The 26,523-nt window shown below is 47.9% G+C and overlaps 1 protein-coding gene across 1 annotated transcript; it reads left to right on the top strand.

Moving 5' to 3' along the window:
- Positions 1-411: 411 nt before the first annotated feature.
- On the top strand, positions 412-18,368 carry SASH3 (SAM and SH3 domain containing 3). The gene is made up of 8 exons (XM_074277087.1): positions 412-617; positions 10,516-10,611; positions 12,459-12,605; positions 14,292-14,433; positions 14,870-15,036; positions 15,394-15,606; positions 16,799-16,949; positions 17,216-18,368. The coding sequence occupies exons 1-8, from the start codon at positions 561-563 to the stop codon at positions 17,431-17,433; spliced, it is 1,191 nt and encodes a 396-aa protein (XP_074133188.1). The 5' UTR covers positions 412-560; the 3' UTR covers positions 17,434-18,368.
- The last annotated feature ends 8,155 nt before the right edge of the window (positions 18,369-26,523 follow it).

Here is a 26,523-nt window from a genome sequence, read left to right as displayed (position 1 = left end):
TTGTTTTATATACAATTCCCAGGGAAGGCCTCCCAGCTAGGAAAGGAGGTCAAGATTCAGACAGCCTCAGGATTTAAGACAAGGGAGACCCCCCAGACTTGCAGATAACTAACAGTTAACTGTTTTATAAATGGGGCAATGATGATGGCCAAGAGCACCGATGTGCTCCTAGTTTCTGGTCCTCGGATGGTAGGCCATGAAGGAAGGCCTCAGGATGCTGGAGGGGCCGCCCACTTGCTAGGAGGCAGAGGCTTGGGGGCTGGAGACTGGAGGCCCAGGCAGCATTGGGACTTTGCTCTGCTCATTCAACCCCAAAGCTAACTTCAGTCGAGTCTCTGGAGACTGAAGCGGGACTTCCTTCCTCCCCAGGGGCTGCGATTGCTGTAAGAGCAGATCACGTGGTTGAGTTTCCTGCCCGCCTGCCACCCGCCCGCTGGGTGTCTGAGACCCAGAGCCCATAGTAGCTGGCGGGCTTACTCCATGCTGTGCCCACCGGGCAGGACCCTGGAAACTGAGCACCTGGCGGACAAAAGGCAGACTCCTGGTCAGGACAAGGCACCATGCTGCGCCGTAAACCCTCCAACGCCAGTGAGAAGGAGCCCACCCAGAAGAAGAAGGTGAGGAACAATACCGTCTCTTGTTCCCTAAGGCTCCCCATGACCAAGATGAGTAGAAAGGGCCAGAGGGCATTCATTGTTTAGAGTCAAGAAGTCAGGTGGCCAGGGCCTACTAGAATCCTAAAAGAAAAACCTGACAATTTTGGCATAGACACATAGAACCGTAAAAGAAAAGCCTGGCATTTCGGAACTAGCTCTTAAGACCCTAGAAGAGAACCTTCAAAGCCTCAGATTGACTCCTGGAACATAGAAAAGACACCTAGAATTCTGGGATAGATTGATAGCATCCTTGAAGAGAATGCTGGAATACTAGTCTAAATGCTTAGAACCCTAGACTCCCGAAATTGATGATTAGAACCTTAGAAAAGAACTCCAACGTTCTAGAACAGACTTTAAGCCCTGAAAAACAAATATCTGAATTCTAGAATAGACTTTAAGAGCTCTAGAAGAAACCTTTTGCCTTCTAGCCTTGAATCCTAGGGCTTTGTCTAGTACTTTGTCTCTACCGCCTGGGTGCTTCCATAACCTCTTCCTCCTGGCCTCTCTGGGACTCTTTTCCTTTCCTAACAGTGCCCATTTCTATCATATCTGAGCTCACCTACTTGACGTCCACTTTAAGGATACCATGATTCTCCAAGGGTACCCCCTCATCAGCCCTACCTGCAAAACACACACACACACACACACACACACACACACACACACACACACACACACACACACGTTTTCAGCACATTTGACTCAGTTTTAGCTCAACTTCAGGTTCTGTGAAGCTAGGACAAGATTTCTGGGGGAGGATAAAAAATATAAACATAGGGGAACCGAGATGTTAGAACCTTGGGATGCTGGGTACCAGGAAGCTTGAGTAAGGATCCATTACAGGAAGAGAACTTTGAGGACAGGTTCTAGGTTTCCCTTTATTTATATCCCCGGTGCTTAGCACGGTGGCTGGTAAATAGTTGGTGCTTAATAAATGCTTTGTTGATTGATGGATGGATATGAGTTTGAAAGGAATGGAAAATGAGATTTAGAGAGAATTGGGAAAGATGTTTTGGAGGGAGTGTGTGTGTGTGTGTGTGTGTGTGTGTAGACGTGTATGTGTGATACAGTGAGGAGAGCATTTTGAAGGTCAGGGGAATGAGCTCCTGCCTTAAATAGCTTAAGACATTCATCTTCCTGAAATCAGAAGCTCAGATCAGATAAGCTATTTGTGGAACCACAGAAACGTCAGAGGCAAAAGAGCTCACAGACATCATTTAACCCAATGCCCTCATTTTACAGAGAAGGAAACTGAGGACTAAAGAATGGAAGAGATTCAGGGTCCCAGAATGGGCAGAGCAGGAAGGGCTCATCCAAGTCTAACCCTCTCGTTTTCCAACAAGAAACTGCGGCCTAGAGAGGGGAAAAAACTTCAGATCACAGAAGGTCAAAATCAGAAGGGGTCTCAGAAGCCATCAAGTCCAATTCTCCCCTTTAACAGAGTAGAAAACTGAGGCCCCAGAGAGGAAAGGGACTGGCCTGAGGTCACCCAGCTCCAGGATCGAAGGATCGAAGGCCTTCTGTTATAGAATCTGGGATTCCCTGACCTTATTCATTGCTATTATAAACTTCCACGTCTGTATTCTTGGCCGGTTTTCTGAATCCCATGCTTCCACAACTTGATTCTCAGGACCATCTCATTCTAGGAGAGAAGTGGCGTCTTCACTGAAAGCTTGTTGGCATTTGGGGGCATTAGAAAGGCTGTGCTGATGGCTGGGCCCACCTGCTCCTGGTCACTGGGGTGTGAATCCTGCTTGGGGTGTAGGTATATGTGTGGGTGGGTGTCTGTGAGTGTGAGTGTGTGTTGGGGGGGGAAGGTCCTCAGGCCGACAGAACAAAGGTGCTTGATGTTTTCTGACTTAAAAACTCGTCATCAGACAGTGCTTTTTTCTCTGAGTTCTGCCACACCGGATGGCAAGGGCGTGATGGGGACTCTGTATTCTCATCCCAGGTGCTACACCCAGGAGAGTTGCCATTGGCTGCCTCCCCGGCCAAAGCCGCCACTTCCCCTAGCTCGCTCCCTCGGGGTGAGGAGAAGCTGGGGCTACTCATCACACCTGGGCCTGGCTCCCCCACCAGAAGACAAAGGGTGGGAAACAGCTAACCGGAGGCAGCCAAGGCCCTCCCTGGCACTGGCAGAGCTGATTTCTCTTTGGTTCAGTGCTTTGGATCCTCACTCCGGCCCTGACTGGCAGGAAGGCGGCAGGGAGTTTGGGGTCTAATAGCCCTGTTTGAAAGATGACAAAACTGAGGCTCAGAGAAATATAGGGATCATAGAAAGGAGAAAAATCCTAGAAACCAAACATCCGAGTCCTTATCATGGCATCACGGGGGCTTTAAAGATCATCTAGTACAACTATCTCATTTTATTGATGAGGAAAAAGAGGCAAGAGGAGTGACATGGCCGTGATGCCACAACTAGGAAGTAGCAGAGCTGGTGTTCAAGCCTAGGTCCTCTGATGCTGAGACCTCAGTTTGCTTCATTGTAGCGTGCTAGCTGGCTCTGTGTACAGGGGATACCTGGCTCCCTCCCTTAGCCTCCAGGGTTCAGGAGGCCAATTGGCTGATTGGACCCTCTTCCAAACCGAGCCATGTTTTCTGGGGCCCCTGACGCTGGAGGATCCTTTACTTCCACCATCCCTCCTCTTTCCTCTACTCCTACCCAGACAGCTCTCCTGAGAAAGAAATGTTATGATGGGCCCAGAAGGCCAGAGGCCCTACTTCCAGCCCCCTGCTGCCCCAGCCTCCTCTGGGCCTCTAGGTGAATCACTTCCTTTTTCTGAGCCCCTGTTCCCCTATGAGGACAAAGTAAAATGAAGAATGATAGATGGGCATGTGCTGGTGTGGAACCCCGCAGGGGAAGCCCAGGCATTTTTGGTGCCCTTCAGGAGCCGAAAACAGCTCCCGATTCCTGCCCAAACCCACCCCTGGTCCTCTGGGACCATGGGCCCTTCAGAGTTGGTGTTGGTCTTAGGCACCTGAAGCATTTCTCTTCCACCCACCCTTCAAGGGTAATAGAAGGTGGGGGCTCACTGGGGAGGACGATTCTGGCTTTTCCTGGAAAGTTTTGTTGGCGGTGATTTGTCCCAATTTGCGATTTGACCAATGTGGGGAATTCCCTGTGCACAAAGATCAGCTTAGGAACTTGGACGGCGACCTCGGGCGGGAGGAGATGTGGTAGCTTGCTCCTGGCCACATGCTTAGTATGTGTCAGAGCCGATCTTCCCGACACCCAAGCTGGCCCTCTACCCACATGGCACTAAATCACATCTACCTTAAATCTGATAAGGATCTGCGAAGAGAGCTGTGTGTCTACCAGTATTGATTTGAAAGAGCACATGGAGAAAATGGCATCAAGAGCCGGGAGCACAGGCTGCCCCAAACATGGCACCATTGAGAAGCCTGAGGCACCAAAAAAAGGGCTTGGTGAGCATGGGGCTTTTTACGTTATTTAAGGAGAAATAAGGAGAAATGAAGACTGGATGGAGAGGATGAGACAAGCAAAACTCTCTCCCCTCGCTCCTCGTAACCAATTAGGTGCCAAAGTGTCATTTCTATGGCCACAACATCTCTTGGACATAGCCCTTTGTCTCCATTCTCACAGGTCCTCATCTATTCTTGCCTAGAGTATTCCAGTAGTTTCTTAATCAGTTTCTCCACCTCAATCCATCTTCCATAGCTGCTAAGGTGATCTTCCTAAAGTACTGATCTGACCAGGTCACCTCCCTACTCAATACTCTCGAATGGCTCCCTATTGCCTCTAGGATCAAAAATTAACTCTCTTGTTTAGCATCAAAAGCTCCTTTCAACTCATTCCCTTACTGTCTTATCTTCTTATACATTACTCCCCTCCACATGCTCCAGTCATATTAGCCCCTTTGCCATTCTGCACAGACCTCTTCTACATGTGCCTTCATTGTCCCCCAAGCCTGGAATGCTCTCTCTCCTCATTTTCATCTCCCAGAATTCCTAGCTTCCTTAGAGACTTAGCTCAATGACTGTCTTCTTCAAAAGGCCTATTCTAGTCATCCTTCCCCAACCCAGCCTCTCTTTAATGTTACCTTCCATCTACTCTCCATGTATCAAAGATGGATCTGGTTTTATATATACACATATGTATACATACATGTGTATGCATATAGGTAGTGTACATGTGTGTATATATATGTAAATATGTGCATGTGAGTCTACATGTGTGCACATGTATATATGTATATATCAAGATCTCTCTCTTATCTCTATCTCTAGCTCCTCTATCAGAACATAAGCTTGCCAGGAAGGAAAATGTTCCTCTTTCTTTACATTCAGAAGTTTATAAAGTTGGAGGCATACACTAGGTACTTAATAAATGCTCACTAATTGATCACTTGATCCTTTGGTCCCATGAGAGTCAGGAACATTTAAAAGGCAACAAAACTGCATTTTGTTTCCTTTCTCAGTCTTTTTTTTTCCTTCTTGATCTGGTTTTTCTTGTGCAGCAAGCTCACTGTATATCTATATATCCATATATTGGATTTAACATATATTTTACCATATTTAATATGTGTGGAACTACCTGCCAGTTAGGGCAACGGGGGCAGAATTTGGAACAGAAGGTTTTGCAAGGGTCGATGTTGAAAAATTACCCATGCACATGTCTTGTAAATAAAAGCTATAATAGGATGAAAATGAATAAAAGGCAGCAAAAGCACAATCAAGAAAAATGGTACAAAGTAAGCGTGAGTGTGCTGAGGAGGCGGGCGGCAATGACAGAGACCCAGTTGAGGCTTCCTAGAGGAAGAGGATTTTAGACCATTTAAAGATGATGGTCTTGAAGAAGTAACAGGACATGGATTGGCAGGGAGGAGCCCAGGAGGCTGGGGATTCATCCAGAGTTAGGACCGAGTGAGGCACAATCTCCCAGAAGGCCATTCGGGCTGTGTCGCTTACTAACACTGTGACCTTGAATGTTGTGAATGTTGTAGATGAAGGTGCCTTCTCCTTCCTGGACTTCAGTTTCCTCCTTAGTTACTGAGGTTGAACTCCGGCCTCTTTGATGAAACTGACCATGATTTAAAAGGCACTGAGCCCAGAAGGGGAGCACTCAGTACTTTGGGATGAGAGGGAGAGCAGGGAAAGGATGATGAAGAGGAGATCTTTCAGGGGGACTTCGTTGAGAAGGGGGGGTAAAAGACTGGCCGGCAGCCTTAGCCCGCTGGCACCGCTCATAGACTCCAACTGGCAACAGGGAAGGGAATCCAGAAAGCCCCTTTCAATCTCCGCCGCCATCTCACCGTTGCCGGATGTTACTATCACGGGTAGTTTCTTAATCTCTACATCTGCTGATCTTTTCTCTCCTCCTGAAGTTAAGAAGAACAGAGTTCCAATCCTGTCACAGACGCTTACTAGCTGTGTCCTATCTAGGCAAGTCACTTAACCTTTCTGCCTCAGTTTCCTCATCTGAAAAATGAGAATAATGTGAGGATGTGAGGCGCAAATGAGATTTTATCTGTAAAGGCTGGTCCCTGACTTGGAAAGAGTTCAGGGCAGGAGACTAAGCCTCTTTTCTGGAGATACCCCAACCTTGGAGAGACAGGGACAAAACTTGTGAAGCCCCGCGTCCTCTGGAGGAAGGGTGAGGCACCCATCCAGTGGCCTTATGCTGGTGAGCCCGGCTGTGGGTACCTCAGTCTGGGAACCAGTCTCTCTCTGTCCCCCCCTCCCCTGAATCCTGCCACGGACCCCAGGGCCCCAAGAGACAGCAGATTAATGGCAGGAAGAGGTGGAGGGAAAGGGAAATGATTAGGGGCCTAAGCTGGGAGGTAAGCTTACCAATCGCCCAACAAAGGCCACTCCTGGCTCCCTGCCATCTCTCTAGCCTGCTTGGCGTGTTCTCAGCACTGCTGGACAGGGCTCACAAAGGGGAGAGGGAGACCGGGGAGACCACAATAGGCCCCCTCTACCTATAAATAGCACGGCTTCCATTCAGGCAGCTCAGGCCTTCCTCGGGGAGCCCCCCTCCTTGGACTCCAGCCAGCCAGACCACCCTTCTTTCCCTCTTTCCCCTAGCCGTCATCCCTCCTTCTTGACCTCTCTACAACCTTTGACAGCCCTTATTCCTCGCTATTCTCTCCTCCCTAGGCAGGACATGGTTCTCACCTGATTTTCCTCCTGCCTACTTGACCACTCTTTCTCTGTTCTTGTTTCATTGTCACCCATGTCAGGCCCGCTACACGGGGACATATCCTAAGACTCCATCTCTTCATTCACATTTTGTCTTCGTGATCTCACCAGCCCCCCTGCATTTAATGCACTCAGCTCTATGTAGAAGATTCCCAGATCCAGCCTTGTTTCTGAACCCCAACCTCATATCCCCAGTCGCCCGCTAGACAGCTTCATTCGGGTGTCCATGGGGATAGGGAAAGGAACAAGCATTAATATAGCACCTACTATGTGCTGGGCACTGTGCTGAATGCCTTACAAATATTCTCTTCTTTGATCTTCATATCATCCCTAGGAGATAGGTACTGTTATTACCCCCATTTGGCAAATGAGGAAAGTTGGGCAGGTAGGGGTTAAGTGACTTACCCAGGGTCATACAACTAGGAGGTGTCCAAGTCAAAGACTGGATAGAGAGGATGTCAAGGAATACTCTCTCCCCTGATACTCATAACCAACCAAAGAGTGTCATTTCTATGTCCACGGCATCTCTCAGATATACCCCTTGGATTTGGACTCAGGGGGAGTTCAGGCCCAGTACTCTAACCACTGCACCACCTAGCTAACCCAGGTATTTCAAACTCAACATGTCCAAAGCAGGACTTGTTATACTTCCCCCAAGACCTCCCCTCACTTCCCTACTTCTCTTACCGCCACCCATCTTCCAGACAACTAGGTTTGAAATCTGAGCCTCATCCCCAGCTCCTTACTCTCTCCACCTCACCCCCCTGCACTCAGTTGCCAAGTCTTCTCAATTGCACCTCCTCATTTCCCCCATCTCTCCACTCACGCCACAACCGCCCCAGTTCAGGCCTTCATCACCTTTTGCCTGGACTATCACAACAGCCCCCGCTTGGTCACCCTGAATCCCATCTCTCCCTTCTGCAATCCGGCCTCCAAACAGCCGCCAAAGCGCTTTTCCCAAGCATGGGTCCCAGTGTGCCACTCCCCGGTGGCAAAGCTTCAATGGCCTCCCACTTGGTCACACTGAATCCAGTCTCTCCCGTCTGAAATCCAGCCTCCGAACAGCTGCCAAAGTGCTATTCTCAAGCACAGGTCTGAGTGCACCACTCCCCGGTGGCAAAGTTTCAATGGCTTTCTTTGGACCAGAGGGCAGAATACAAACTCCTCATCTTGGCGTTTAAGCCTTTCCCAAGCCGGCTCTAACCTACTTTGGCATATGGATCACACATCCTTCTCTTCTCCACACAAAACACACACACACACACACACACACACACACACACACACACACCCCATATGCTCGTCCACACAACGTCCACACACACATCACCCCCTCTCCATACACGCCTGGCCCTCTGGGCACCTGTTCTCATTTTTCACGTCCACCAGTAGATTAGAGCTCCCTCCTGAGCTTCAGGTTTCTATATGCTTTGTGCTGACTTCTCAGTGTCTGTGTTATTTCCCTTCAGTAGCACAGAAGCTCCCTGAGGGCAGAGCGGTTTTGCTTTGTCTTTGTCTCCCCCCTGTACCTGGGACAGCGGAATCCTCATTATTCATAATCCTGGACCATAGCACATCAATACCAGCCATGGAGATTTCTTGGCAAAGACCCCAGAGCAGTTTGTCATTTTCTTCTTCAATGCATTAAGGCAAACAGAGGTAGAGTGACTTGCCCAGGGTCACCCAGTTAGTAGGTGTCTAAGGCTGAATTTGAGCTCAGGTTTTCCTCATTCTGGATCCAGCGCTCCGTCTGCTGCAGCGCCACCAGCAGAGAAGCTCTATGAGACTCCCTATATGTTCACAGGTGATTCATTCTGTATATAGCAAATATACAATACAATACAATACAATAGCAAAGTGTTTGGAAAAACCTAAGGGTTCATTGATCTAGTGCAATATGTATAGTTTATTAATATTTTAATGAAATTTCACATTTGACTTTGTATACTTTATTTCTTTTTTCGTTTTTTGTTTTGTTTTTTTTTTTGTTTGTTTGTTTTGCTGAGGCAATTGGGGTTAAGTGACTTGCCCAGGGTCACACAGTAGGAAGTGTTAAGTGTCTGAGGTCAAATTTGAACTCCGGTCCTCCTGACTTCAGGGTTGGTGCTCTATCCACTACGTCACCTAGCTGCTCCAGGAGGGAAAAATTTTTGCAAGGGTCAATGTTGAATAATTACCCATGCATATGTTCTGTCAATAAAAAGCTTTAATAAAATCAATTAAAAAGAAGAATACTGGGCTTAAAGTCAGAGAATATGGATTCACATCCCAGCTCTGCTGCCCAATGGCAGAATGTTCTTGGGAAAGTCTTTTCCTCTTCCTCCAGGCCTGTTGGTCTAGGATTCTATGACCAGAAACCATAAGCATTTCAAACCTGTGGGTACCACATCTGTGAACAAACCTTCTGCAGTTGTTTTTTAGGAAAGATAATGAACACATTTTCCTGAACTGACTTAGCTGGCCAGAGCTACGACTACCCAGCTAATGCCAATGGTAGTTAAGCCGACAGTAGAGTTACTCGGCTAATGCTGACCGTAGTTAGAGTTACTTAGCTAATGTTGACGGTAGCCAGAGTGACAACTTCCCCGTAACATAATCGGCGTTCTTTGGCTAATTCGACCGACATTTTCTTCAAGAAAATTTATGAGCTGAGGGTGCAAAGCTGATGATGGAACGGGCCCTACCCTCGAGGAGCTTATTTTTTCTCTTGGGGGAAAGAACGCGTAAGCAGATGAGGAAGTACAAAATACAGAGAAACACAAAGTATTGGAAGGGGAGGGGCAGAAGTCAGCACTTGAGCTGAGTCTTGAGATTATAAGAGTTCCAAGAAGCAGAGGTTAGGAGGGAGAATGTTCCAAGCCTAGGCAACAGCTGGGAAAAGGGAAATAGGATGAATGGCATATATAGAGAACAGCAACTGACTCAGTTTGGTTGGGAATATAGAGTGTATGAGGGAGAGAGAGGTATATTCAGTCAACAAACACTGATTTGTACCCAGCCATGTGCTAAGTGCTGGGGATACAAAGAAAGGCAAAAATCACAATCTCTGCCCACAAGAAGCTTAGATTTGAAGGAGGAAGACCTGGAAATACTCTTTGGAGACAGATTAGGAAGGAGTTTAAGGGATAAGGATAAGGATTAGACTTGTGATTTCATGGACTGTCCTTCTTGAAGATGATATGAGGTTCAGGGAACTCCCATGGGAGGAAACTCCTTCTACCAATGCAGGGACAGCTCCTTCTCTGCCAGCTGGAGAGTCGCTTAGACTTCTGAGAGGTTAAATGATTTCACTAGGGACACACAACCAACATGCGTCAAAGGCAACACCCTATCTCCCAGGGTTGTTATGAGGATCCAGTGAGATAATATATGTAAAACATTTTGCAAACCTTAAAGCTGATCAACACTTTTATGACTTCCCAAATGTTGACGTCAGCCAATTCTTCATCTTAGTCTGTGGCCAGGGCAGCGCTCGATTTGGGGCCTGAGTCAGGGGACTCACAATTGAGCCTGAGGGCTCTGAATAACCTCAGAATAGGGTGCAAAGAGGGACCCTCTGGCCTGTAGGATTATTAGAGCCAGGGCTTCATTAGGGCTCAGCTCACCACACTGAGCTGTGGGGCTGCAAAGACAACCAGGTGACTGTCTTACTGCCCCATCAAAGCTGTGCTGACTTTCTCTGTCTTGTTTCTTCCAGCTCTCCCTACAGCGATCCAGCAGTTTCAAGGACTTTGCCAAGTCGAAGCCCAGCTCTCCCGTAGTGAGCGAGAAGGAATTTAATCTAGAGGACAATGTGAGTACAGAGCTGAGGGGCCTCGATGAGGGAATAAGACCCCAGGATTGCTGTCCAAGTCTAACACGCACATGGTCCTTTCTACTATCACTAATTTTATGGCACAAATAATCAACGAGCATTTATTAAAAGCACTTGTTCTGTTTCCGGAGTAGCTCAGAGCTGACCTGGGAACCAAGAAAAGTTGGGTTCCAGTTCTGCCTTAGACTCTGAGCAAGTCATTTAATATCTTAGTGTTTTATATGATTATCTAAGACTATAAGTTGAAGGGAAAGCACCAACTCATAATGGCAGAGAAAATTACTTCTGTCAGTGACATCACAGGGCCACAACCTCCCTTATGTTCCAGTCACCAGAATGCAAAGGGAAAAACCAAACAATCCCTTTCCTCAATAATTCTATTTTTAATAGCCTTTGCCTTACTCCTTGCACTATTCCTAAACAAGCAACAGAAGTTCCAGTCCTGGACACCATCTAGCCTTTTTTTTGTTTACAAAATCAACCTGACTCCTTCCAGAGAGCACAGCATGCCCCATGTCTAGATAGTCCTCTGAGCTCCCAACCAGCTCTGCATCTCTGCTCCCATAAGCCTATGTGCACCCTACTTCTTACCAAGCTTGCTCAGGTGATCTTTCCCCAAGTCCTTCCCACCAGCCTCCTCTCTCCCTTCTTCCCATCCCCATGTTTCAACAGATATTTACCAGGCACCTGATGTATGCAAAGCCTAGTAGCACTGGGTACTAGGAGAGATGTGAAGCTTAAATAAGACAGGTTCCTGCCTTCGTGGAACCCACAATCCAATAGGAGATGAGACACCACCACAGCCAGTTGTTTGAAGTCTCACTGGGGAGATTGTCATTGATAGGAGAGCTGGAGGATATGACCCAGGAGCTAGGCTTTAGGAGCTGGAATTCACCAGAAGAAGGAAAGGAGGGATATTCCAGGCTTTAGGAACAGCTGAATCAAAACAAGAACACGGGATGATGGAGACAAGATTTGGGGTGGGAGAGAGTGAGTCATCTAGTTCAACCAGAGAATAGGATACAAAGAGGTGTATAATGTCAAAGGTCTGGAAAAGCAGGGTAGTGTCTGATTGGGGAAGGTCTCTGGTAATAGGGAGCCCTGAAGATTTCTGAACGGAGGAATAACATGACTGCAGGACCAATATGAGGAGGGAAAATGTTTGTCATGGAAATGAAGAACTGATTTGAGGAAGGAGAAAGGAAAGGTGATAGGAAACTGATTCAGGTGGATGAGCTAGTGTGAGGGAGGTAGCCTTGGAAATAATCAAGAGGGAGCAGATTGGAGAGCCACTGGAGACAGCACATGGTGCTGCTGGGAAATTCTGAGGGAAGGGACAAAGATACCTCCAAGGTTGAGAATGAGACAGGGTGAATGGTCCTTATCACCAATGGTGATATGAGAAGCAGGAGCAGGTTCGAGGGGACAGAAAATGACTTAGTGTTTCTTACACGCACGCACACACACACACACATACACACACTCGGAGTACCTGTTATGTGCTGGGATTTGTTGTGGGAGAGATTAAAAAAAATCCTGACACTGGCCATGCTGTCTGGGACCTTCTGGTATAGGAAAAGGACAAGACCCATGGCACTGGAGGACATGCACTATGGGAAAATACAATGGGAAGAAAAATCAAGGGTTGGGGGGGTTCTGGAGAGGGAAAATATCCCTTCTGACCAGGGGGCTCACCTTCCCAAGATGGAACTTGAACTCAGCCTTGAAGGAGGAATAGAATGTCACATGGCAGAGATGGGGGGGGGAAGCATTTGGAAAGACTCTGGAGGTCTTGGGCTACAAAGCTTTCTCTTTTTTTCTCCTAGATCCCAGAGGATGACACAGGAAGCCCCACCACAGAGGATCCTGGGAAGAGTGCAAAGAAGCTGGGAAAAAAATGGAGGAAGATGATTTCCCGTACCATGAACAGGAAGATGGGCAAGACGATGGTGAAGGCCCTGTCAGAGGGGATGGTGAGACCCGAGACCAAAAAGGGAGGGTGGAGGACTAGAGATTTAGAGCTTGAAAGGGAGAGAAGGGCCAGCTCCCGGCGCAGGCAGAGTGCCTACATCCTAGGCAAATGAAATGCCAGCCTGCCCAAAGACACACGGAGAAAAGAGCAATGGATGCCAGGTCAACTCTGTCTTTTATAACCCATGTGACCTGGACAAGCCATTTGCCTTCATCCGGGTCTGTTTCCTCCTCTGTAAGATGATGGACTTGGACCAACTCCCTTCCAGCTCTAAACCCTGAGCTTGGGGATGGAGGGCCAGCCAAGTCAATGGCTGAAAGAAGTCAAGCTTCTTTCTGGAGCTGGTCTTGCCTGGGAGCCAAGGCAGCAAGCATATGGCTGGGGACCAAGGGCTGGTGAGCCAGGGGAGTCACTTTAATGATGTGACCATCTCCTCTCTAATCATTACAAAGACTCATCAAAGGTTAGAGCTACAAAGGACTGGAAAGACTCACTAACCAGGTAATCTTCCTTTTTGCCTCTCTTTGTACTACCTGCCTTAAGCGAGGAAAGAGTTTTATTACACTCAAGGTATTAGAGGAGAATTTGGGGAAGGGAGGGGAGGAACAAACGGAGAAGAATCTTGATCTGTGATTTTTAAAAAATAATATCTTTTTTTGTTTTCAGTGTTTTTTTTTTTTTTTCATTTTTTCCTTTTTGATCTCTTACTCCTTCCTCCACCAGAGAAGTTAAGTGACTTGTCCAGAGTCATATAGCTAGTTTATGTGAGAAGTATTACTTGAATCCAGATATTTTGGACTCAAAGAATGGTCCTTTATTGATATAAATAATAAATTGAATTTAATTTAAATTTAGATTAAAAATAAATTTAATTTAAATTAAAATTTAATTTAATTTAATTTAAAAATAAATTTAATTTAAATTAAAATTTAATTTAATTTAATTTAAAAATAAATTTAATTTAAATTAAAATTTAATTTAATTTTAAAATAAATTTAATTTAATAAATATTAATAAATTTAAATTAAAATAGACAAATTTTTTTTTAAAGGCATAATGTCTCTAAACTAATAGAGAAACATTATGTTATCATGGACAAAGCACTAACTTTGGAGGCAGGGAAAACCTAAGTTTGGCGCTTTTACTAGCTGTGTGACCCTGGGCAAGAAGGCACTTAAACTCAATTCTCCATGTGTAGACTAGATGACCTTGAAGATCCTTTCCTTGTTCTAAATGTCTGCTCCAATGAAATAGGAGGCAATGCCAGGCAATGGAAAGGGCCCAGGATTTGAAGCCCAAGGATCTGGGGTGGGATTTTGACTCCACTACTCACTACTTTCTATGTAGCCTTCGGCACATCTTTTAGTTTCCTAAGGCCTCTGTTACCTTGTCTGCAGAATGAGGGCTTGAGCCCCGATGACTTCTGAGGTCTCTTTCTATGATTATCTAAGCAGCATGACACCTTCACAGCATGAAAAGGCAGCAGCCTGGCTACAATGGCACCTGTGCAGCTGCCGCCCTGGTCTTGGAAAGGCAGGTGCTGTGTCAATCTTAAAGTGTCGAGATGTCGGATCTCGGTCTCCCCAGAGAAGGGGAGCGATCGGCCCAGAGTCACCCAACTCCTAACCTGATAAGTAAGGTAAGATCAGTCTCCCCATTCTAAAGCTGTCTCCCGATTCACCCTCAGGAAGATACTCTGGAAGAAGGCTTGGCCTCCCCAACCTCCCCGGACTGCCTCCTGGAGGGCTTGGCTTCAGATAATATACCCTTGGCCTTTACTGACCAGGATGATGATGGGCATGCGATCCTCAGTCGCCAAACGTCCACTAGTGAGTAACAGGGGATGGAGGGAGTAGGCAGGGAGATGGGGTCTGGGAAAAAGCTGGGGAGGGGCAGGGGGCCTTTCTTTTGTGTTACATGTCCCTCCCCCCCCCAATGGGAGAAGTAGGACGGTCATTCCTATAAGGGAAGGAGGGTTCACAAAGCAAGTGGGGTCATACTTCTACTCCCCACTATCTTCATCCAGGAAGGGACTCCCTACAGTTCCCGGGCATCTTCCTCCCCATCAGGCAGAAAGAAGGCATTTGACAAATGTGGATCTCTCCTTGTAAAGTGGGGGTCTTTTCTCCCCCCAAAGGGGATTTTCCATTTAATTACTCTAGGGCCCTTCTCCCCTCCCAGTCCTAACAAAAGTCTGTGTTAGGAGCCAGGCCGAGGCAGGGACAAAGGTAAAGCCCTCTCCCCACGTTGTCCATCCCCCCGCAGGCAGCGAGCTGGGCAGCCCAGGCCCTGGCACCGTGGGCTGCGGGCAGACCAGCCTGAGGGTGGAGGAGCTGATGGCCCCGATGTACACAGGCCCCTTCTGTGGCAGGGCCCGGGTCCACACCGACTTCACTCCCAGCCCCTACGACAGGGACTCGCTGAAACTCCAGGTGAGGGTACCCCCATGGACCCTCCTGGGGAGCCTTGGGAAAGAGGTCCGGGTGGGGGAGGAGGGCAGAAGTGAAATAACAATAGTCCTAGATAGGACAGCTGAGGAAACAGAAGCACCAAGAGGGAAACGGGGATTTTCCAAAGTCATATGTAGTGGAATCAAGTCAAGAACCCATATCTTACGACTCCTGAGCCCATGGAGGGACAAGATGGGACGATGAAGGGGAACCAACACGGGCAGCATCCTTCACTCTGTGAACTGCAGCTTGGAGAGACCTGGGTGGGAGATCTTCTCCCCCAGGTGGACCGACCAAGCTCAGGTCCCTTTTCACACACCCCTCCCCCCAACCTCCCAGAAGGGAGATGTGATCCAGATTGTGGAGAAGCCACCAGTGGGCACGTGGCTTGGGCTGCTTAATGGCAGACTGGGCTCCTTCAAGTTCATCTATGTGGACGTGCTGCCCGAGGAGGCCGTGGGGCCTGCCCGGAGAGGCCGCCAACGTCCAAGCAAGGGCAAGAGGCCAAAACCCAAGACCCTACACGAGCTGCTGGAACGAATCGGCCTGGAGGTCAGTAATTGGAGAGTGAGGGGGGAAAAAGATGCTGGGAACAAGCTTAATGTGCTCCTCAAAAAGCCTCAAGAAAAGCAGAATTGGAAGGGACCTCAAGGGCCACCTCCTCCAACCAGTATCTAAACAATATACCTAACAATTGGCTTGAAGGGAAGGGAAGAATTCCCTCCCACTCAAGGGAGCCTGGGCTATTTGGGGACGGAGCTAGAGGTCAGGGAGTTTTTCCTTCCATGGCTCCTAAATTTGAGTTTTAGCCACTTCTGCCCATTACTCTTCGCCCTGTCCTTTGGTAGAAGACACCTAATCCCCTTTGCCCAGCCCTTCAAACCCTTGAAGACAGCTCTGGTGTCCCTCCCTGAGTCAGCTATTGTCCAGCTTCAGCATTCTCATTTCCTTCATCTGATCCACCCCATGACATAGTCTCCAGCCTGGGCCACTCCTACACAGGTCCATTAAGGAAGTTTGACTCTTCACTCACCAAAGGATTCACCACAAGGCTCCTTCCCATGACAAGTTGCCCGTCATATTGGACACCGACACCGTCAGTCCAATTTGACCAAAACTCAATGAATACATGTTTTCAGAAACAAGACAACTGTGTAAAGTGGCCAGTTCTCAGAACTGGGTGACCAACCTCTGGCCCAGGAGAGAAAAGGGACAATTGGATGGGGGAGGGTCCTGGATTGAGAAGTGGCGGCTCAAAGGTTTTCCAGTCCAGTGGTTCTCAAAGTGTAGAGCAGAGAAACAGGATGGGGGTCTCTGAAACCCTTTCAGAGGCTCTACAAATTCCAAATTCGTTTTTATTTCTTTTTGTTTTTCTTCTGCGAGGCAGCTGGGTTTAAGTGACTTGCAGAGGGTCACACAGCAACTCAGACCCTCCTGCCTCCAAGGCCACTGCTCTATCTACTGGGCCATTGAGCCGCCCCAGTTTTGATTTCTAATATGGCAACTATCTATAGATCTAACCCACATAAATCCTCTTTGGACTGATCCTCCATAAATTTTAATAACATAAAGATATGGACAAAAGTTGGAGAACCACTGTTCTAGTCCACCTCTAGCATCTTCTAGAAAACGGAGGCCAAGAGGAAGGGCCACGGCTTGTTGAAGGCCGCACGGGGCTAGTGAGGAGAGCGCAGTTTGGGTCTGGGGAAAAGCTGAAAGCAAGCCCGTGCTTTGTCCCTGGCAGGAACACGCGTCTACCTTGTTACTCAATGGCTACCAGACCCTGGAGGACTTCAAAGAGCTTCGGGAAACCCATCTCAATGAGCTGAACATCATGGACCCCCAGCACCGGGCCAAGCTGCTCACGGCGGCAGAGCTGCTGTTGGATTATGACAGTGAGTCGGCCGCTAGCTTCCTGTGGGAGGGACGGGGCGGGGCTTGGACACGTGGGCCCCCACTAGGATCGGGCCCTTCTGGGTTGGGCCTCCTTCAGTCCCCAGCTCAGCCACTCGGTGTTCTCGGGGAAAGCAGTCCCTCCGAGCTCCGCAGTTGTGGTGGCACCCTCGGGTTCTGGGCGGCTGAGGAGCAGGGGGAGGTGGGTGGGAAGAGAAGGGCCCAGGAGCTCACAGATGCTCCCCCCGTCCCCCCCCCGCCCCCGTAGCCGGCAGCGAGGCGGAAGAAGGCCCGCAGACGAGCGTGGAGCCGGCGCCGGAGCACACGACGGCCTCCAAGGCCGACATTCCCCGAGACTCGGGCTGCTTCGAGGGCTCCGAAAGCGGCAGAGACGAGGGCGAGCTGGCCAGCGCCGAGGAGCAGCTGCGCGCGCTGGCTCTGGAGGCGGGGGCGGGGCCGGGGGCGGAGCCGGAGCCGGAGCCTTGAGGGCCCGCCCGGGGGCCCCGCCCACGCCGCCCGGGGCACGCGGGCTCCCTCTGCGCCTGCGCGGCCCCGAACGCCTCCTCTAGGACTCGCTTCCCGAGACTCTCGAGCGAAAGGACCGACCCCCTGGAAGGCAGGAGGACATTGGCGCGGCCCGAACGGCCTTGAGGTGGCCGGCGGCCGACGCCCGCTCTGCAGGGAGCCGCCTCCCCCCCCAGTCGCAGTGCTTCCGGGGAGCCGCGCGGGGAAGTCGAGGCTGGCATTCTGCCCCGATGCCGCCAACCTGCACTGACCCGGGGCAAAGCCCTTCCGGCTCGCTCTGTCAGAGAAGGCACCGGCTTAGGCCATCTCTGCTCCCCGAAGCCCCCTCCTGTCCCAAAGGCCCCCGGGTTTCCCCTTGTTACCTGTAAACGCTCTGGCTTGCGGAAAAAGCCCACTAAGTTGCCCCGCCTCCGTTCTTTTCTGCTTTCTTGGCCCCCTCCGAAGGCTGAGGCTCCTCCCCCCACCTCCCCTTCTGTAAGGCTTAGAAATGTGCTATCCCTTTCTTTCTTCGCCCTAAAAGAACATGAGCTTCTAGACAGAGCCCTCCTCCTCTCTAACCTGGGAGCTCAGGGGAGGAAAAGGTGACTGTCAGGATAGAAAGCAAGCCTAGGGGGTTAGAATTCAGAAAGCCACAGGGGCACGTGGGGTACGGCGCTTGCTAGCTGGCAGGTGGGGGAAGGAATCTCTCCTGGTTCAGACTGGAAAAAGTTTCCACTGAGGGAAGGCTCCAGACCACCAGTACTCCCCTGGAGGCGAGCAGAGGCCTCCCAGGAGCCAGTCTTCAGCATCAGCCTGCTCCTAGGTCTCCAGTGTCACCCGGATTTGGCCCAACTGGATCCACCCCTCAACCTAATCCTGGGGATTTTAGTGAAAGCTGGCTTGGGGAGGGAGGGGGAGGGAGGAAGGGGCAGGTTTAGATTGCAATAAAGTATGTGGATAGAAACTTCCTATTCACCGTTTCCAGTGTCTGTTCTGAAGTTTGTGGCTAAGCGTTATTCACATAGGCCGCCAGCTTAACTACAAAATCTTCACATTGTCTCTGGGAGCCTTTTTCACTTCCCCACTCTCCCCCTCATCTAGAGATGTCCACGGCCTACCCATCAAAATGGTACTGCAGCACACTGCTGAAGTAAGAAGCTACAAAATCCGTATTCCTGCCCCCTCCCAAATGTCCAGAATTCTCTGGATTTGTTTTTTGGTAACCTGGGAGTTTCAGCATCTAACATATTCCTCCCCTGCCAAAGGTTGCCACCCAGCGCTCCTTAAAAGCACAGAAGTTACAAGCTTCATAACAGGAAGCAGACGTTGGCAGAACCTGGAATCAGTTAAGACCTCAAGTTCCACCTTAGAGACTCACCAGCTGGAACCCTTGGGTCTCTGCCTCCGTCACATGGTCTGCAAAACAAAGTGAGGAGGATCGTACTCCATACTCTCAAGTCCCTTACAGTTCCAAAGCTATGGTCCTATAATTTTACTTATAACTTCATGAAAAACAGAAAAGGCCTCTCGCAGTTGCCATTTTTCACTGTCCCCTACAGCATTCCTTTCTTAACTAACCGTTAGTTTCTAGCAGGTAGTGATCACTGCACCACTGCCCCTTACTAATAGGTTCACAGCCCTAGAGCTGAAGAGAACTAAAAATACATTTAATCCCAGCCCCCTCATTTGACAGAAGAGGAAATTGAGGCCCAGGGAAAGGAAGTGACTTGCCATGACTTGCTTAAGGCTGCATAAGCAGTAATTATGGGGTGGGGGGGGGAATTAGAACCTAAGTCCTCTGATCCCAGAACCAGTATTCTTTCCATTGAATTAATTGGTCTTCCAAAGTCCAGTTTCCTGAGGTCCTTCTTCCCAAAAGCCTTCTCTTCTCCCAGCAGGTGATCCCTGTTTTTTCTGGCCCCATATGACTTCAAGTTCTGCTATTCTCCTCATCCTCCAGCAGATGGAACTTTGTTGCCTTCACAGGGGACCAGCTGTTACATTGACCCTATACAAATCTTCCCATATATTCAGAGCTGTGATTCTTAAAACCTTTTACACATGGACATAAAACTCCCTGTCTCACACAAGACAAGAGATTCATTCTCTTCTTGTATCTCACAATCTGTCTCTGTTTCCCTCCCCCCCTCTCTCTATGTCTCCCTTTCACCTCTGTCTAACCCCCATGTAGGCTCATGGTGATTCATCAGTTTGCGCTTCTCCCCATACACGCAATATCTCTCACCCATGTTGGTGCCTCCCACCGGGTCCAGGGGATGATGAATAGCCTGGGAATCCTTCCTCCCTTATCCCAGGGTGGCCAGGTCAAATTATTCAAATGACCAAGGCTACTCCACAAAATGGGTAGACAAGGGAGAATAAGAGCTAGCCCATCAAAGATGCCAAGGAAAGGCAAATCGGGAGTCTTTGCTTCATGTGATCTTGAATATTCCCCTTCGCTTTGGCCCCATTTCCTTCAACATTTAAGTACTGAGGACATTCGAGATCTGCCTTGTACGCAGTATTGGGGATACACAAAAATCACACACACTTCCCACTGTCAAGTTTATGATCCAATGGTAACTGAAGACATAATGAAGACACTAGACTCCAATGGTAACACAAGACTGTAACAGAAGAGAGTGAGCTAAGGACAATAAAAAAGGCCCAGGCCAAAGGCTGTAAAAAGCCTTTGGGAGTGATGAGGACTTTCACTTGTGGGTAAGATGGATCAGGAATGAACTAATGTGAAAGGTGGTGTCTTAAATGGGACCTGAGGGAGCCAAGACTTTGCCTGAGCTCTTCCTGGCTTCCCTCAGAATTAAATGGGATTTGAAGGAAAAGAAGCACTTTATACACAGGGAATGGTGACATCTATTGCAGGGTTGAAGAACACGAGGCAGAGCCGTGCAAAAATTCAAAGAAAACATGTCCACTCCTCTTGGTGGGGAGGTGGGGGACTATAAATGCAGAATGCTACAATGCTGTTGGACCAGCGTGGTCAATTTTACTCACCTAGATTAAAGAAGAGCTCAACTGGGGGAAGAAGAAATGTATGTCTGGAAATGACTGACAAAAAAAAAAGCATTAAAATGGGCTCATTTTACACTTCACAGGTAACAATACATTTTAATGTGGACAAAAGCAGAGCCTTTGTCCAGGAGAGGGAATTGCTTGAGAGGTGAGTCTGCCCACAGCCCCTATTATGTAAATCCATGAGGACTAGCAGCCTAAGGCCCTGGGGGTAGCAAACTGATGCAACAGCTCTTTGAAAGCAGCTCCCACTGCCAGATCTCCAACTACTACAAAGAAAGAGTACATCAAAACAATCTGGTACTGGGTAAGAAAGAGAGTGATTGATCAATGGAATCGATTAGATACACAATATACAGAACTAAATGACCACAGCAACCTAGGGTTGGATAAGCCCAAAGATCCAAGCAAATGGAGCAAGAATTCACTAGAGCCATTTTCTAACTGAGAAATGGTCAAAGGATATGAACAAGCAGTTTTCAGAAGAAATCAAAGCTATCAATAGGGAAAAATGCTCTGAATGAGAGAAATGCAAATTAAAACAACTTTGAGGTGATACCTTATACCTATCAGATCAGCTAAGATGGCGACAGGAAAGGAAAATGACAAATGTTGGAGGGGACGTGAAAAATAAACAACACTAATGCACTGTTGGTGGACCGGTGAATTAATCTAACCATTCTGGAGGACAATTTGGACAGGGCTATAAAACCATACCTACCCTTTGACCCAGCAATATCACTACTAGATTTACATCTCAAGAAGATCAAAAAAAAAGGAAAAGGACCCATATGTACCAAAATACTTCCATCAGCTCAAAGAATTGGAAACCGAGAAGACAGCAATCAGTTGAAGAGGATGGTTTCCTGGGAAGACTTAGAGCTGATACAAAAAGAAGTGAGCAGGACAAGAATACCATGCAGAGGAACAGCAATATTGTAAAGATAATCTGCTGTGAAAGACTTCGCTCGTCTGATCAAGACAATGATTCAAGAAAATTCAAAAAAGACTCATGATGAAAAATGCTATCCCTCTCCAGAGAACTGATGGGTGAAGATTGAAGAGTATTTTTTTCCACTTTATTTTTCTTGGGTTTTTTTCCCAGTAACATGGCTAATGTGGAAATATATTTTGCATGACCTCATATGTACAATGGATATCATATTTCTTGCCTTTCGAATGGATTAGAAGGGGGAGTGGAAGGAGGGAAAGAATTTGGAACTAAAAATTAATTTTTAAAATGAAGCTTTAAAAAAATTAGCAAAATAGGAAGAAAAAAAGGAAAGCAGCTCTCTCTAGGTCCTGGGGAACTTATCTAAAGGTATTCCCGAATTCTGCTCAGGTGGCTGAGACAATGTGTTGTAGTGGAGAGAGCTCTGTGCTTAAAGCCTAGGGGAGCTGGATTCAAGGCCCAGCCCTATCCCACTGACTAATTGTATGACTTCTGCCAAGTCCCTTCCCTTCCCTGGGCCTTAAGGTTCCTTCTGTGGAAAAGGGTGGGGAGAAGTTGGATTAAATGGTCTCAAAGGTCCCTTTCAGCTCCTACATTCTCCGAGAGTGATTCCTGGGAAACTCTGATCTCAGTAATGCTAGCCTTCTGCCCATGGTTCTTGGAGGTCGGCTACTGTATTCACTTATTACCCACTAGGCCCTACACTGGGGGGATATAAACTTTAAAATACTACATAAATTCAAGTTACTAGTGCCTGAAGCCATGGTGGTGAAATGACAGGAGAAGAGGCATTCCAGGACCCAGATCCAAATTCTAAATCTGTTAGTTGCCACCTGTGTAGCCTTCAGCAAGTAGACTTTCTTTCCCCTCTCTGGTCTCCATAAAACAACAGATTTAGACTAAGGGATCTCCAAGGATCCCCAGCTCTAGGATTTACACTTGTTAGCCTCATTCCTCTCCCACTCCAAGATCCACCCAAGACAGAGGGGAGTTTTACACACTTTTCACTGTTCTAACAGTGGTTAAAAAAAAGGTAAAATTGCCCAGGCTTTATAGAATGCTCTAACAAGAGTCCAAAGCAGTCATTACTGAGCTGGTAAGATGAGGCAGCTCCCCCCCATTTTACCAAAGTCTTCTATTCCTTGGTGACTATTCATCTTCTCAGCCTAATCTGTGGGACACCCTTAGAAAGAAGCCACAATGATCAAATGGTTGCTGCCGTCCCCCTAGGCCTGGACCACACAAACGCTCCCTATAATAGACTAGGAACCTAGTCTCAGAAGATCAGTTTGAATCCCAGTTCTTGGCCCTGTGACTTTGGCCAAGTTTAGACTGCCTTATAGTAGTATATAGAGGGAATTGCATTAGCTATTCTTAGTTCAACAGCAATGGAAACGTAATGGAAAGGACATGCGTTTGAATCTTGGCTCTGGCCTCTCTGGGTCTCAGTTTCCTCCTCCTCCCTCATAAAAAGCTTGGACTGGAAGCTATCTAAGGGTCCTTCCATTGCTAACAATCTATGGTCCTCTGGGACTAAGAAAATTCCGGACTCAGGAAATTCAGAATGAGGTTTCCCAGCTGGGAAGAGATAAAGACCTTACCCAGTCACACAACAGTGGGCAATGGTAACTGCTATTCAGGCCACAACACAATCAAATGGGAAGGAACTGCCCCCACCACCACCCCCCCCACACACCCACAGACCCACCAAGATCAAGTCTCCTCCTCCAGGAAAGTCCTAAATACACAGACTTCTAGACCACTTGATGAGCGGATTTCACCCTTCCCCGTAACGGCAATGGCCACATTTCCAATAGAGCCTTTGTGACCCACTGGGAGCAGTTGATGGGGCACACCAGATATAGTACCAGAAGGACCCCAGGACAATGGACCCACACAAAGGAGCTGGTCAATCTGTGGGAACGAGACAACTTCCTGATTTTCTATGTTTGGCAAAGCTGCACCCGTCACTATGGGCCTAAAGCAGGGAATTTAGGAAGATTTTATGCAGCAATATAATGAAGTCAAGAGAATTTAGAGCTGGGAGGGACAGCCAAGTTTTTTTTTTCTTTTTTCCTGAGGCTGGGGTTAAGTGACTTGCCCAGGGTCACACACAGCTAGGAAGTGTTAAGTGTCTGAGATCAGAATTGAACTCAGGTCCTCCTGAATTCAAGGCTGGTGCTCTATCCAATGCGCCACCTAGCTGCCCACCAACTAGTTTTAAAGAAGGGGAAAGCGAGATCTTAAGTTCAAATCTTGCCTCCACTTAATACCTGTGTAACCTTCAACAAGTATTTTCCCCTCTTTAGGCCTCTTGCTTCCTGAGATTGATTCCCCCTCAGCCAAGATACCCCAGGATCTCATCATACCAAGATAGATTTGACTTTATAGTGACTGTTGTAAAAAACAACAGGTCGAGCCAATATTATGCTTAGATTTATTAAAAACAGAACCAACCTACCTACCTGCATACGCCCACGTTCTAGGTACATAATTTACCATACAATCATACTATTATCACTAAAGTTGAGACACATTCAAAGGGGGTACACCTCAAAGATGAAAACAGCTTCTTCTCAAGAGCTGTAAGCTCCCTTGGAGAGTCAAGGTGGGAAAGGAAGGGAATAAGCATTTATGTAGTGCTTATTATATGCCAGGCATTGGGCTAAACATTTTTATAAATCTTATTTGATCCTCACAGCAATGTTGGGAGATAGTTGCTGTTATTTTTTCCATTTTACAAATGAGGCAACTAGACCTTCCCGATTCCAGGCCCAGGGCTCTATCCAATGCATCTCCAGTTGAGATTCTCACTGAATTCTCAGCTCATGGCAGGCCCTTAGTACAGCCAGCTTTCAAAACGCTGGCCAATGTGGGTCTAGAAAGTTCTACTTCACTCTGATAAGCAAGCGCTCAAAGGTAAATTGCTGTCTTCAAAGCCTCAATGAGGGCCTCGGTTTCCCCTTCTGTAAAACAAGGACCTTATGCTGGCTTCCTCAGCTGAAGCAGTAGAAGTGACCACTGGGTTCTTGACCCAGTTTATCTTCAAGATAAACTAGTCTACTTGGGTAAGTAGAGGCTTGTTTGTCACCAAGTTGGCTGGAAGAACTTTTAAAGACTTCCTGTGGAACTAGATGGGGTTGGGATATGTATCCCTGGAGGAAGCAAAATGAGGGAGACACATTAATACAGGACTGGTCCAGGCTCTGAACCCAAGCTCTCCGATTGCCAAACCAGGACTCCTTCTGCCACACTTTGTTGGGTATCCCAGTAAGTGGAGGAAGGATAGGTCTGGGGAACGTGTTCATCTCTCTGAGCCTCAGTTTCACCTTCCTCCTCATGAGAAGGTTGGGCTGAATTATATATGTAAGGGTCCTTTCATTCCTAACCATCTGGGATCCTTTGGGACTAAGAAAATGCCAGTCAGGAAATTCAGAATGAGATTTCCCAATTGGGGGTGGATGGAGGGAGGAAGGAAGAGTCTAGAGTACTAGAAAAAGTCCTGAATTGGAAAGCAGAGGCCCAAGTTTGAATCCTGGCACTTAGCATCTGTGATTTTGAACAAATTTCAGTTTCCCCTTCTTTAAAGTGAGTCCTGTCCCTCCCAACAGCAAGGCTCTGGGAGGCAGAGGGAACTCTGAAGGAGACCCGTTTCTGCATTCCAGACCATGCTCCCCCGCTGACACCCATGATTCTTCCCAGCCCTTGGCACAGGGTCCCAAAGTTTCGAGATCCATCTGTGAGGATTACCAAAGTCCTTTCCTTCCTGCCCCACATATCCCAGCTTCTAAGTACTCTTCCTACTTTAGAACTTCTCAAAATCTGGCTTCTCCGGAGTTCGAATTCCAGCTCTGTCACTTCTTAGCTGTGACTCTGGTTCAATCCGTGTCTCACTGAGCCTCAGTTTCTTCATCTATACCCGTCTCCTTTACGGAGTTGTTAGGGTCAAATGTATAAGCCCTTTGTACGGTAAAGTGATGTCAACATTGGAGACTCTGGGCCAGGTTGTCAAAAGCATCGTCCTGAAATTAATTCTCCTGGTCTAAGCAAAGCAAAACTACTTAAAACTAGAATAAACTGACTTACAAAGGTTCAAGGCCTGGAAAAGTGGGAGAGTTGAAGGGACACAAAGGGGAATCTCATAAAGAGCCCTTCACCCCAAAAGGAAGGGGGCCATGCCCCCAGATGGTGGGGGAGGTCACTCAAACCACACACAAGAGAAATGAGGCAGAAGCACAAACACACACACACACACACACACACACACACACACACACACACACACACACACACACACACACCCCGATGAATTTCTCAGACCAATTCAAGCCTCATTAATTGGTTTCCAAAACAAGACTGCCTCAGGAAGAATTGCCAAGAGGTAGAACAGAAATCAATACACATATCTTAATTCACGCCAAAGTGCAGAGAATACACATTAAATCGGCACATACAGTTAAAAAGAAAAATACTTTAGCAACAAGTAGAAATCCGGTCGGAATAGGAAGGTGGGGATTAGCAGGCATGGAATTCAGTCCAGACGCAGCAAGCCCCGGTTAGAGAGGGGGAGAGCTCGGGAGAACAAAAGAAGTGGTGATCTTGATCAGAATCAAGGATCCCAAGGCCATTTGGACATGAAGAGAATAGTCAAGAATAGCTGCAGCTCTCCATATTGTGGGATTTTAGGACTGTTGCCAACCAGTCGGGGGAAGTGGGACACTTGGGAGTTGCCTTGCGGGAGGGTAGGGGGGGAAGAGTGTAGAAGGGAGCCGAAGAGAGGGCTCAGCTATTGAAAAACCCAAACAATTCTGGGCCTATTCCCGTGGGAAAGATCAATCTTTCAGTGTCCCCTGAGATCCAAGCCAGTGGGCAGTCTGCATGGGATAGCTCAAAAAAACAGATGAAAGAATCGAGAAGGAAGAGAAAGGCTGATGGGGAGGTTGGAGGTTGGGGTGGAAACAGCTCAATATGGAAGAACAGAAACCAAATAGGGGAAGAGGTTCTTTCTTTGACATTAGACTGAGGGAACTCCCCACTCTTCCCCTTCCTCTCACAAAGGTTTGCGAGACGACCAAAGCACTAAGGGA

This window comes from Sminthopsis crassicaudata, chromosome X (assembly GCF_048593235.1).
Source record: "Sminthopsis crassicaudata isolate SCR6 chromosome X, ASM4859323v1, whole genome shotgun sequence".
In the NCBI taxonomy this organism is placed as follows: Eukaryota; Metazoa; Chordata; class Mammalia; order Dasyuromorphia; family Dasyuridae; genus Sminthopsis; species Sminthopsis crassicaudata.
This window is presented reverse-complemented; position numbering and strand designations above follow the sequence as displayed.

Coding starts and splice junctions, on each gene's coding strand:
- SASH3 (XM_074277087.1), top strand. CDS start 561: ATGCTGCGCCGTAAACCCTCCAACGCCAGTGAGAAGGAGCCCACCCAG. Junction 12,606..14,291: donor AGGCCCTGTCAGAGGGGATG/GTGAGACCCGAG, acceptor ATTCACCCTCAG/GAAGATACTCTGGAAGAAGG. Junction 14,434..14,869: donor CAGTCGCCAAACGTCCACTA/GTGAGTAACAGG, acceptor ATCCCCCCGCAG/GCAGCGAGCTGGGCAGCCCA.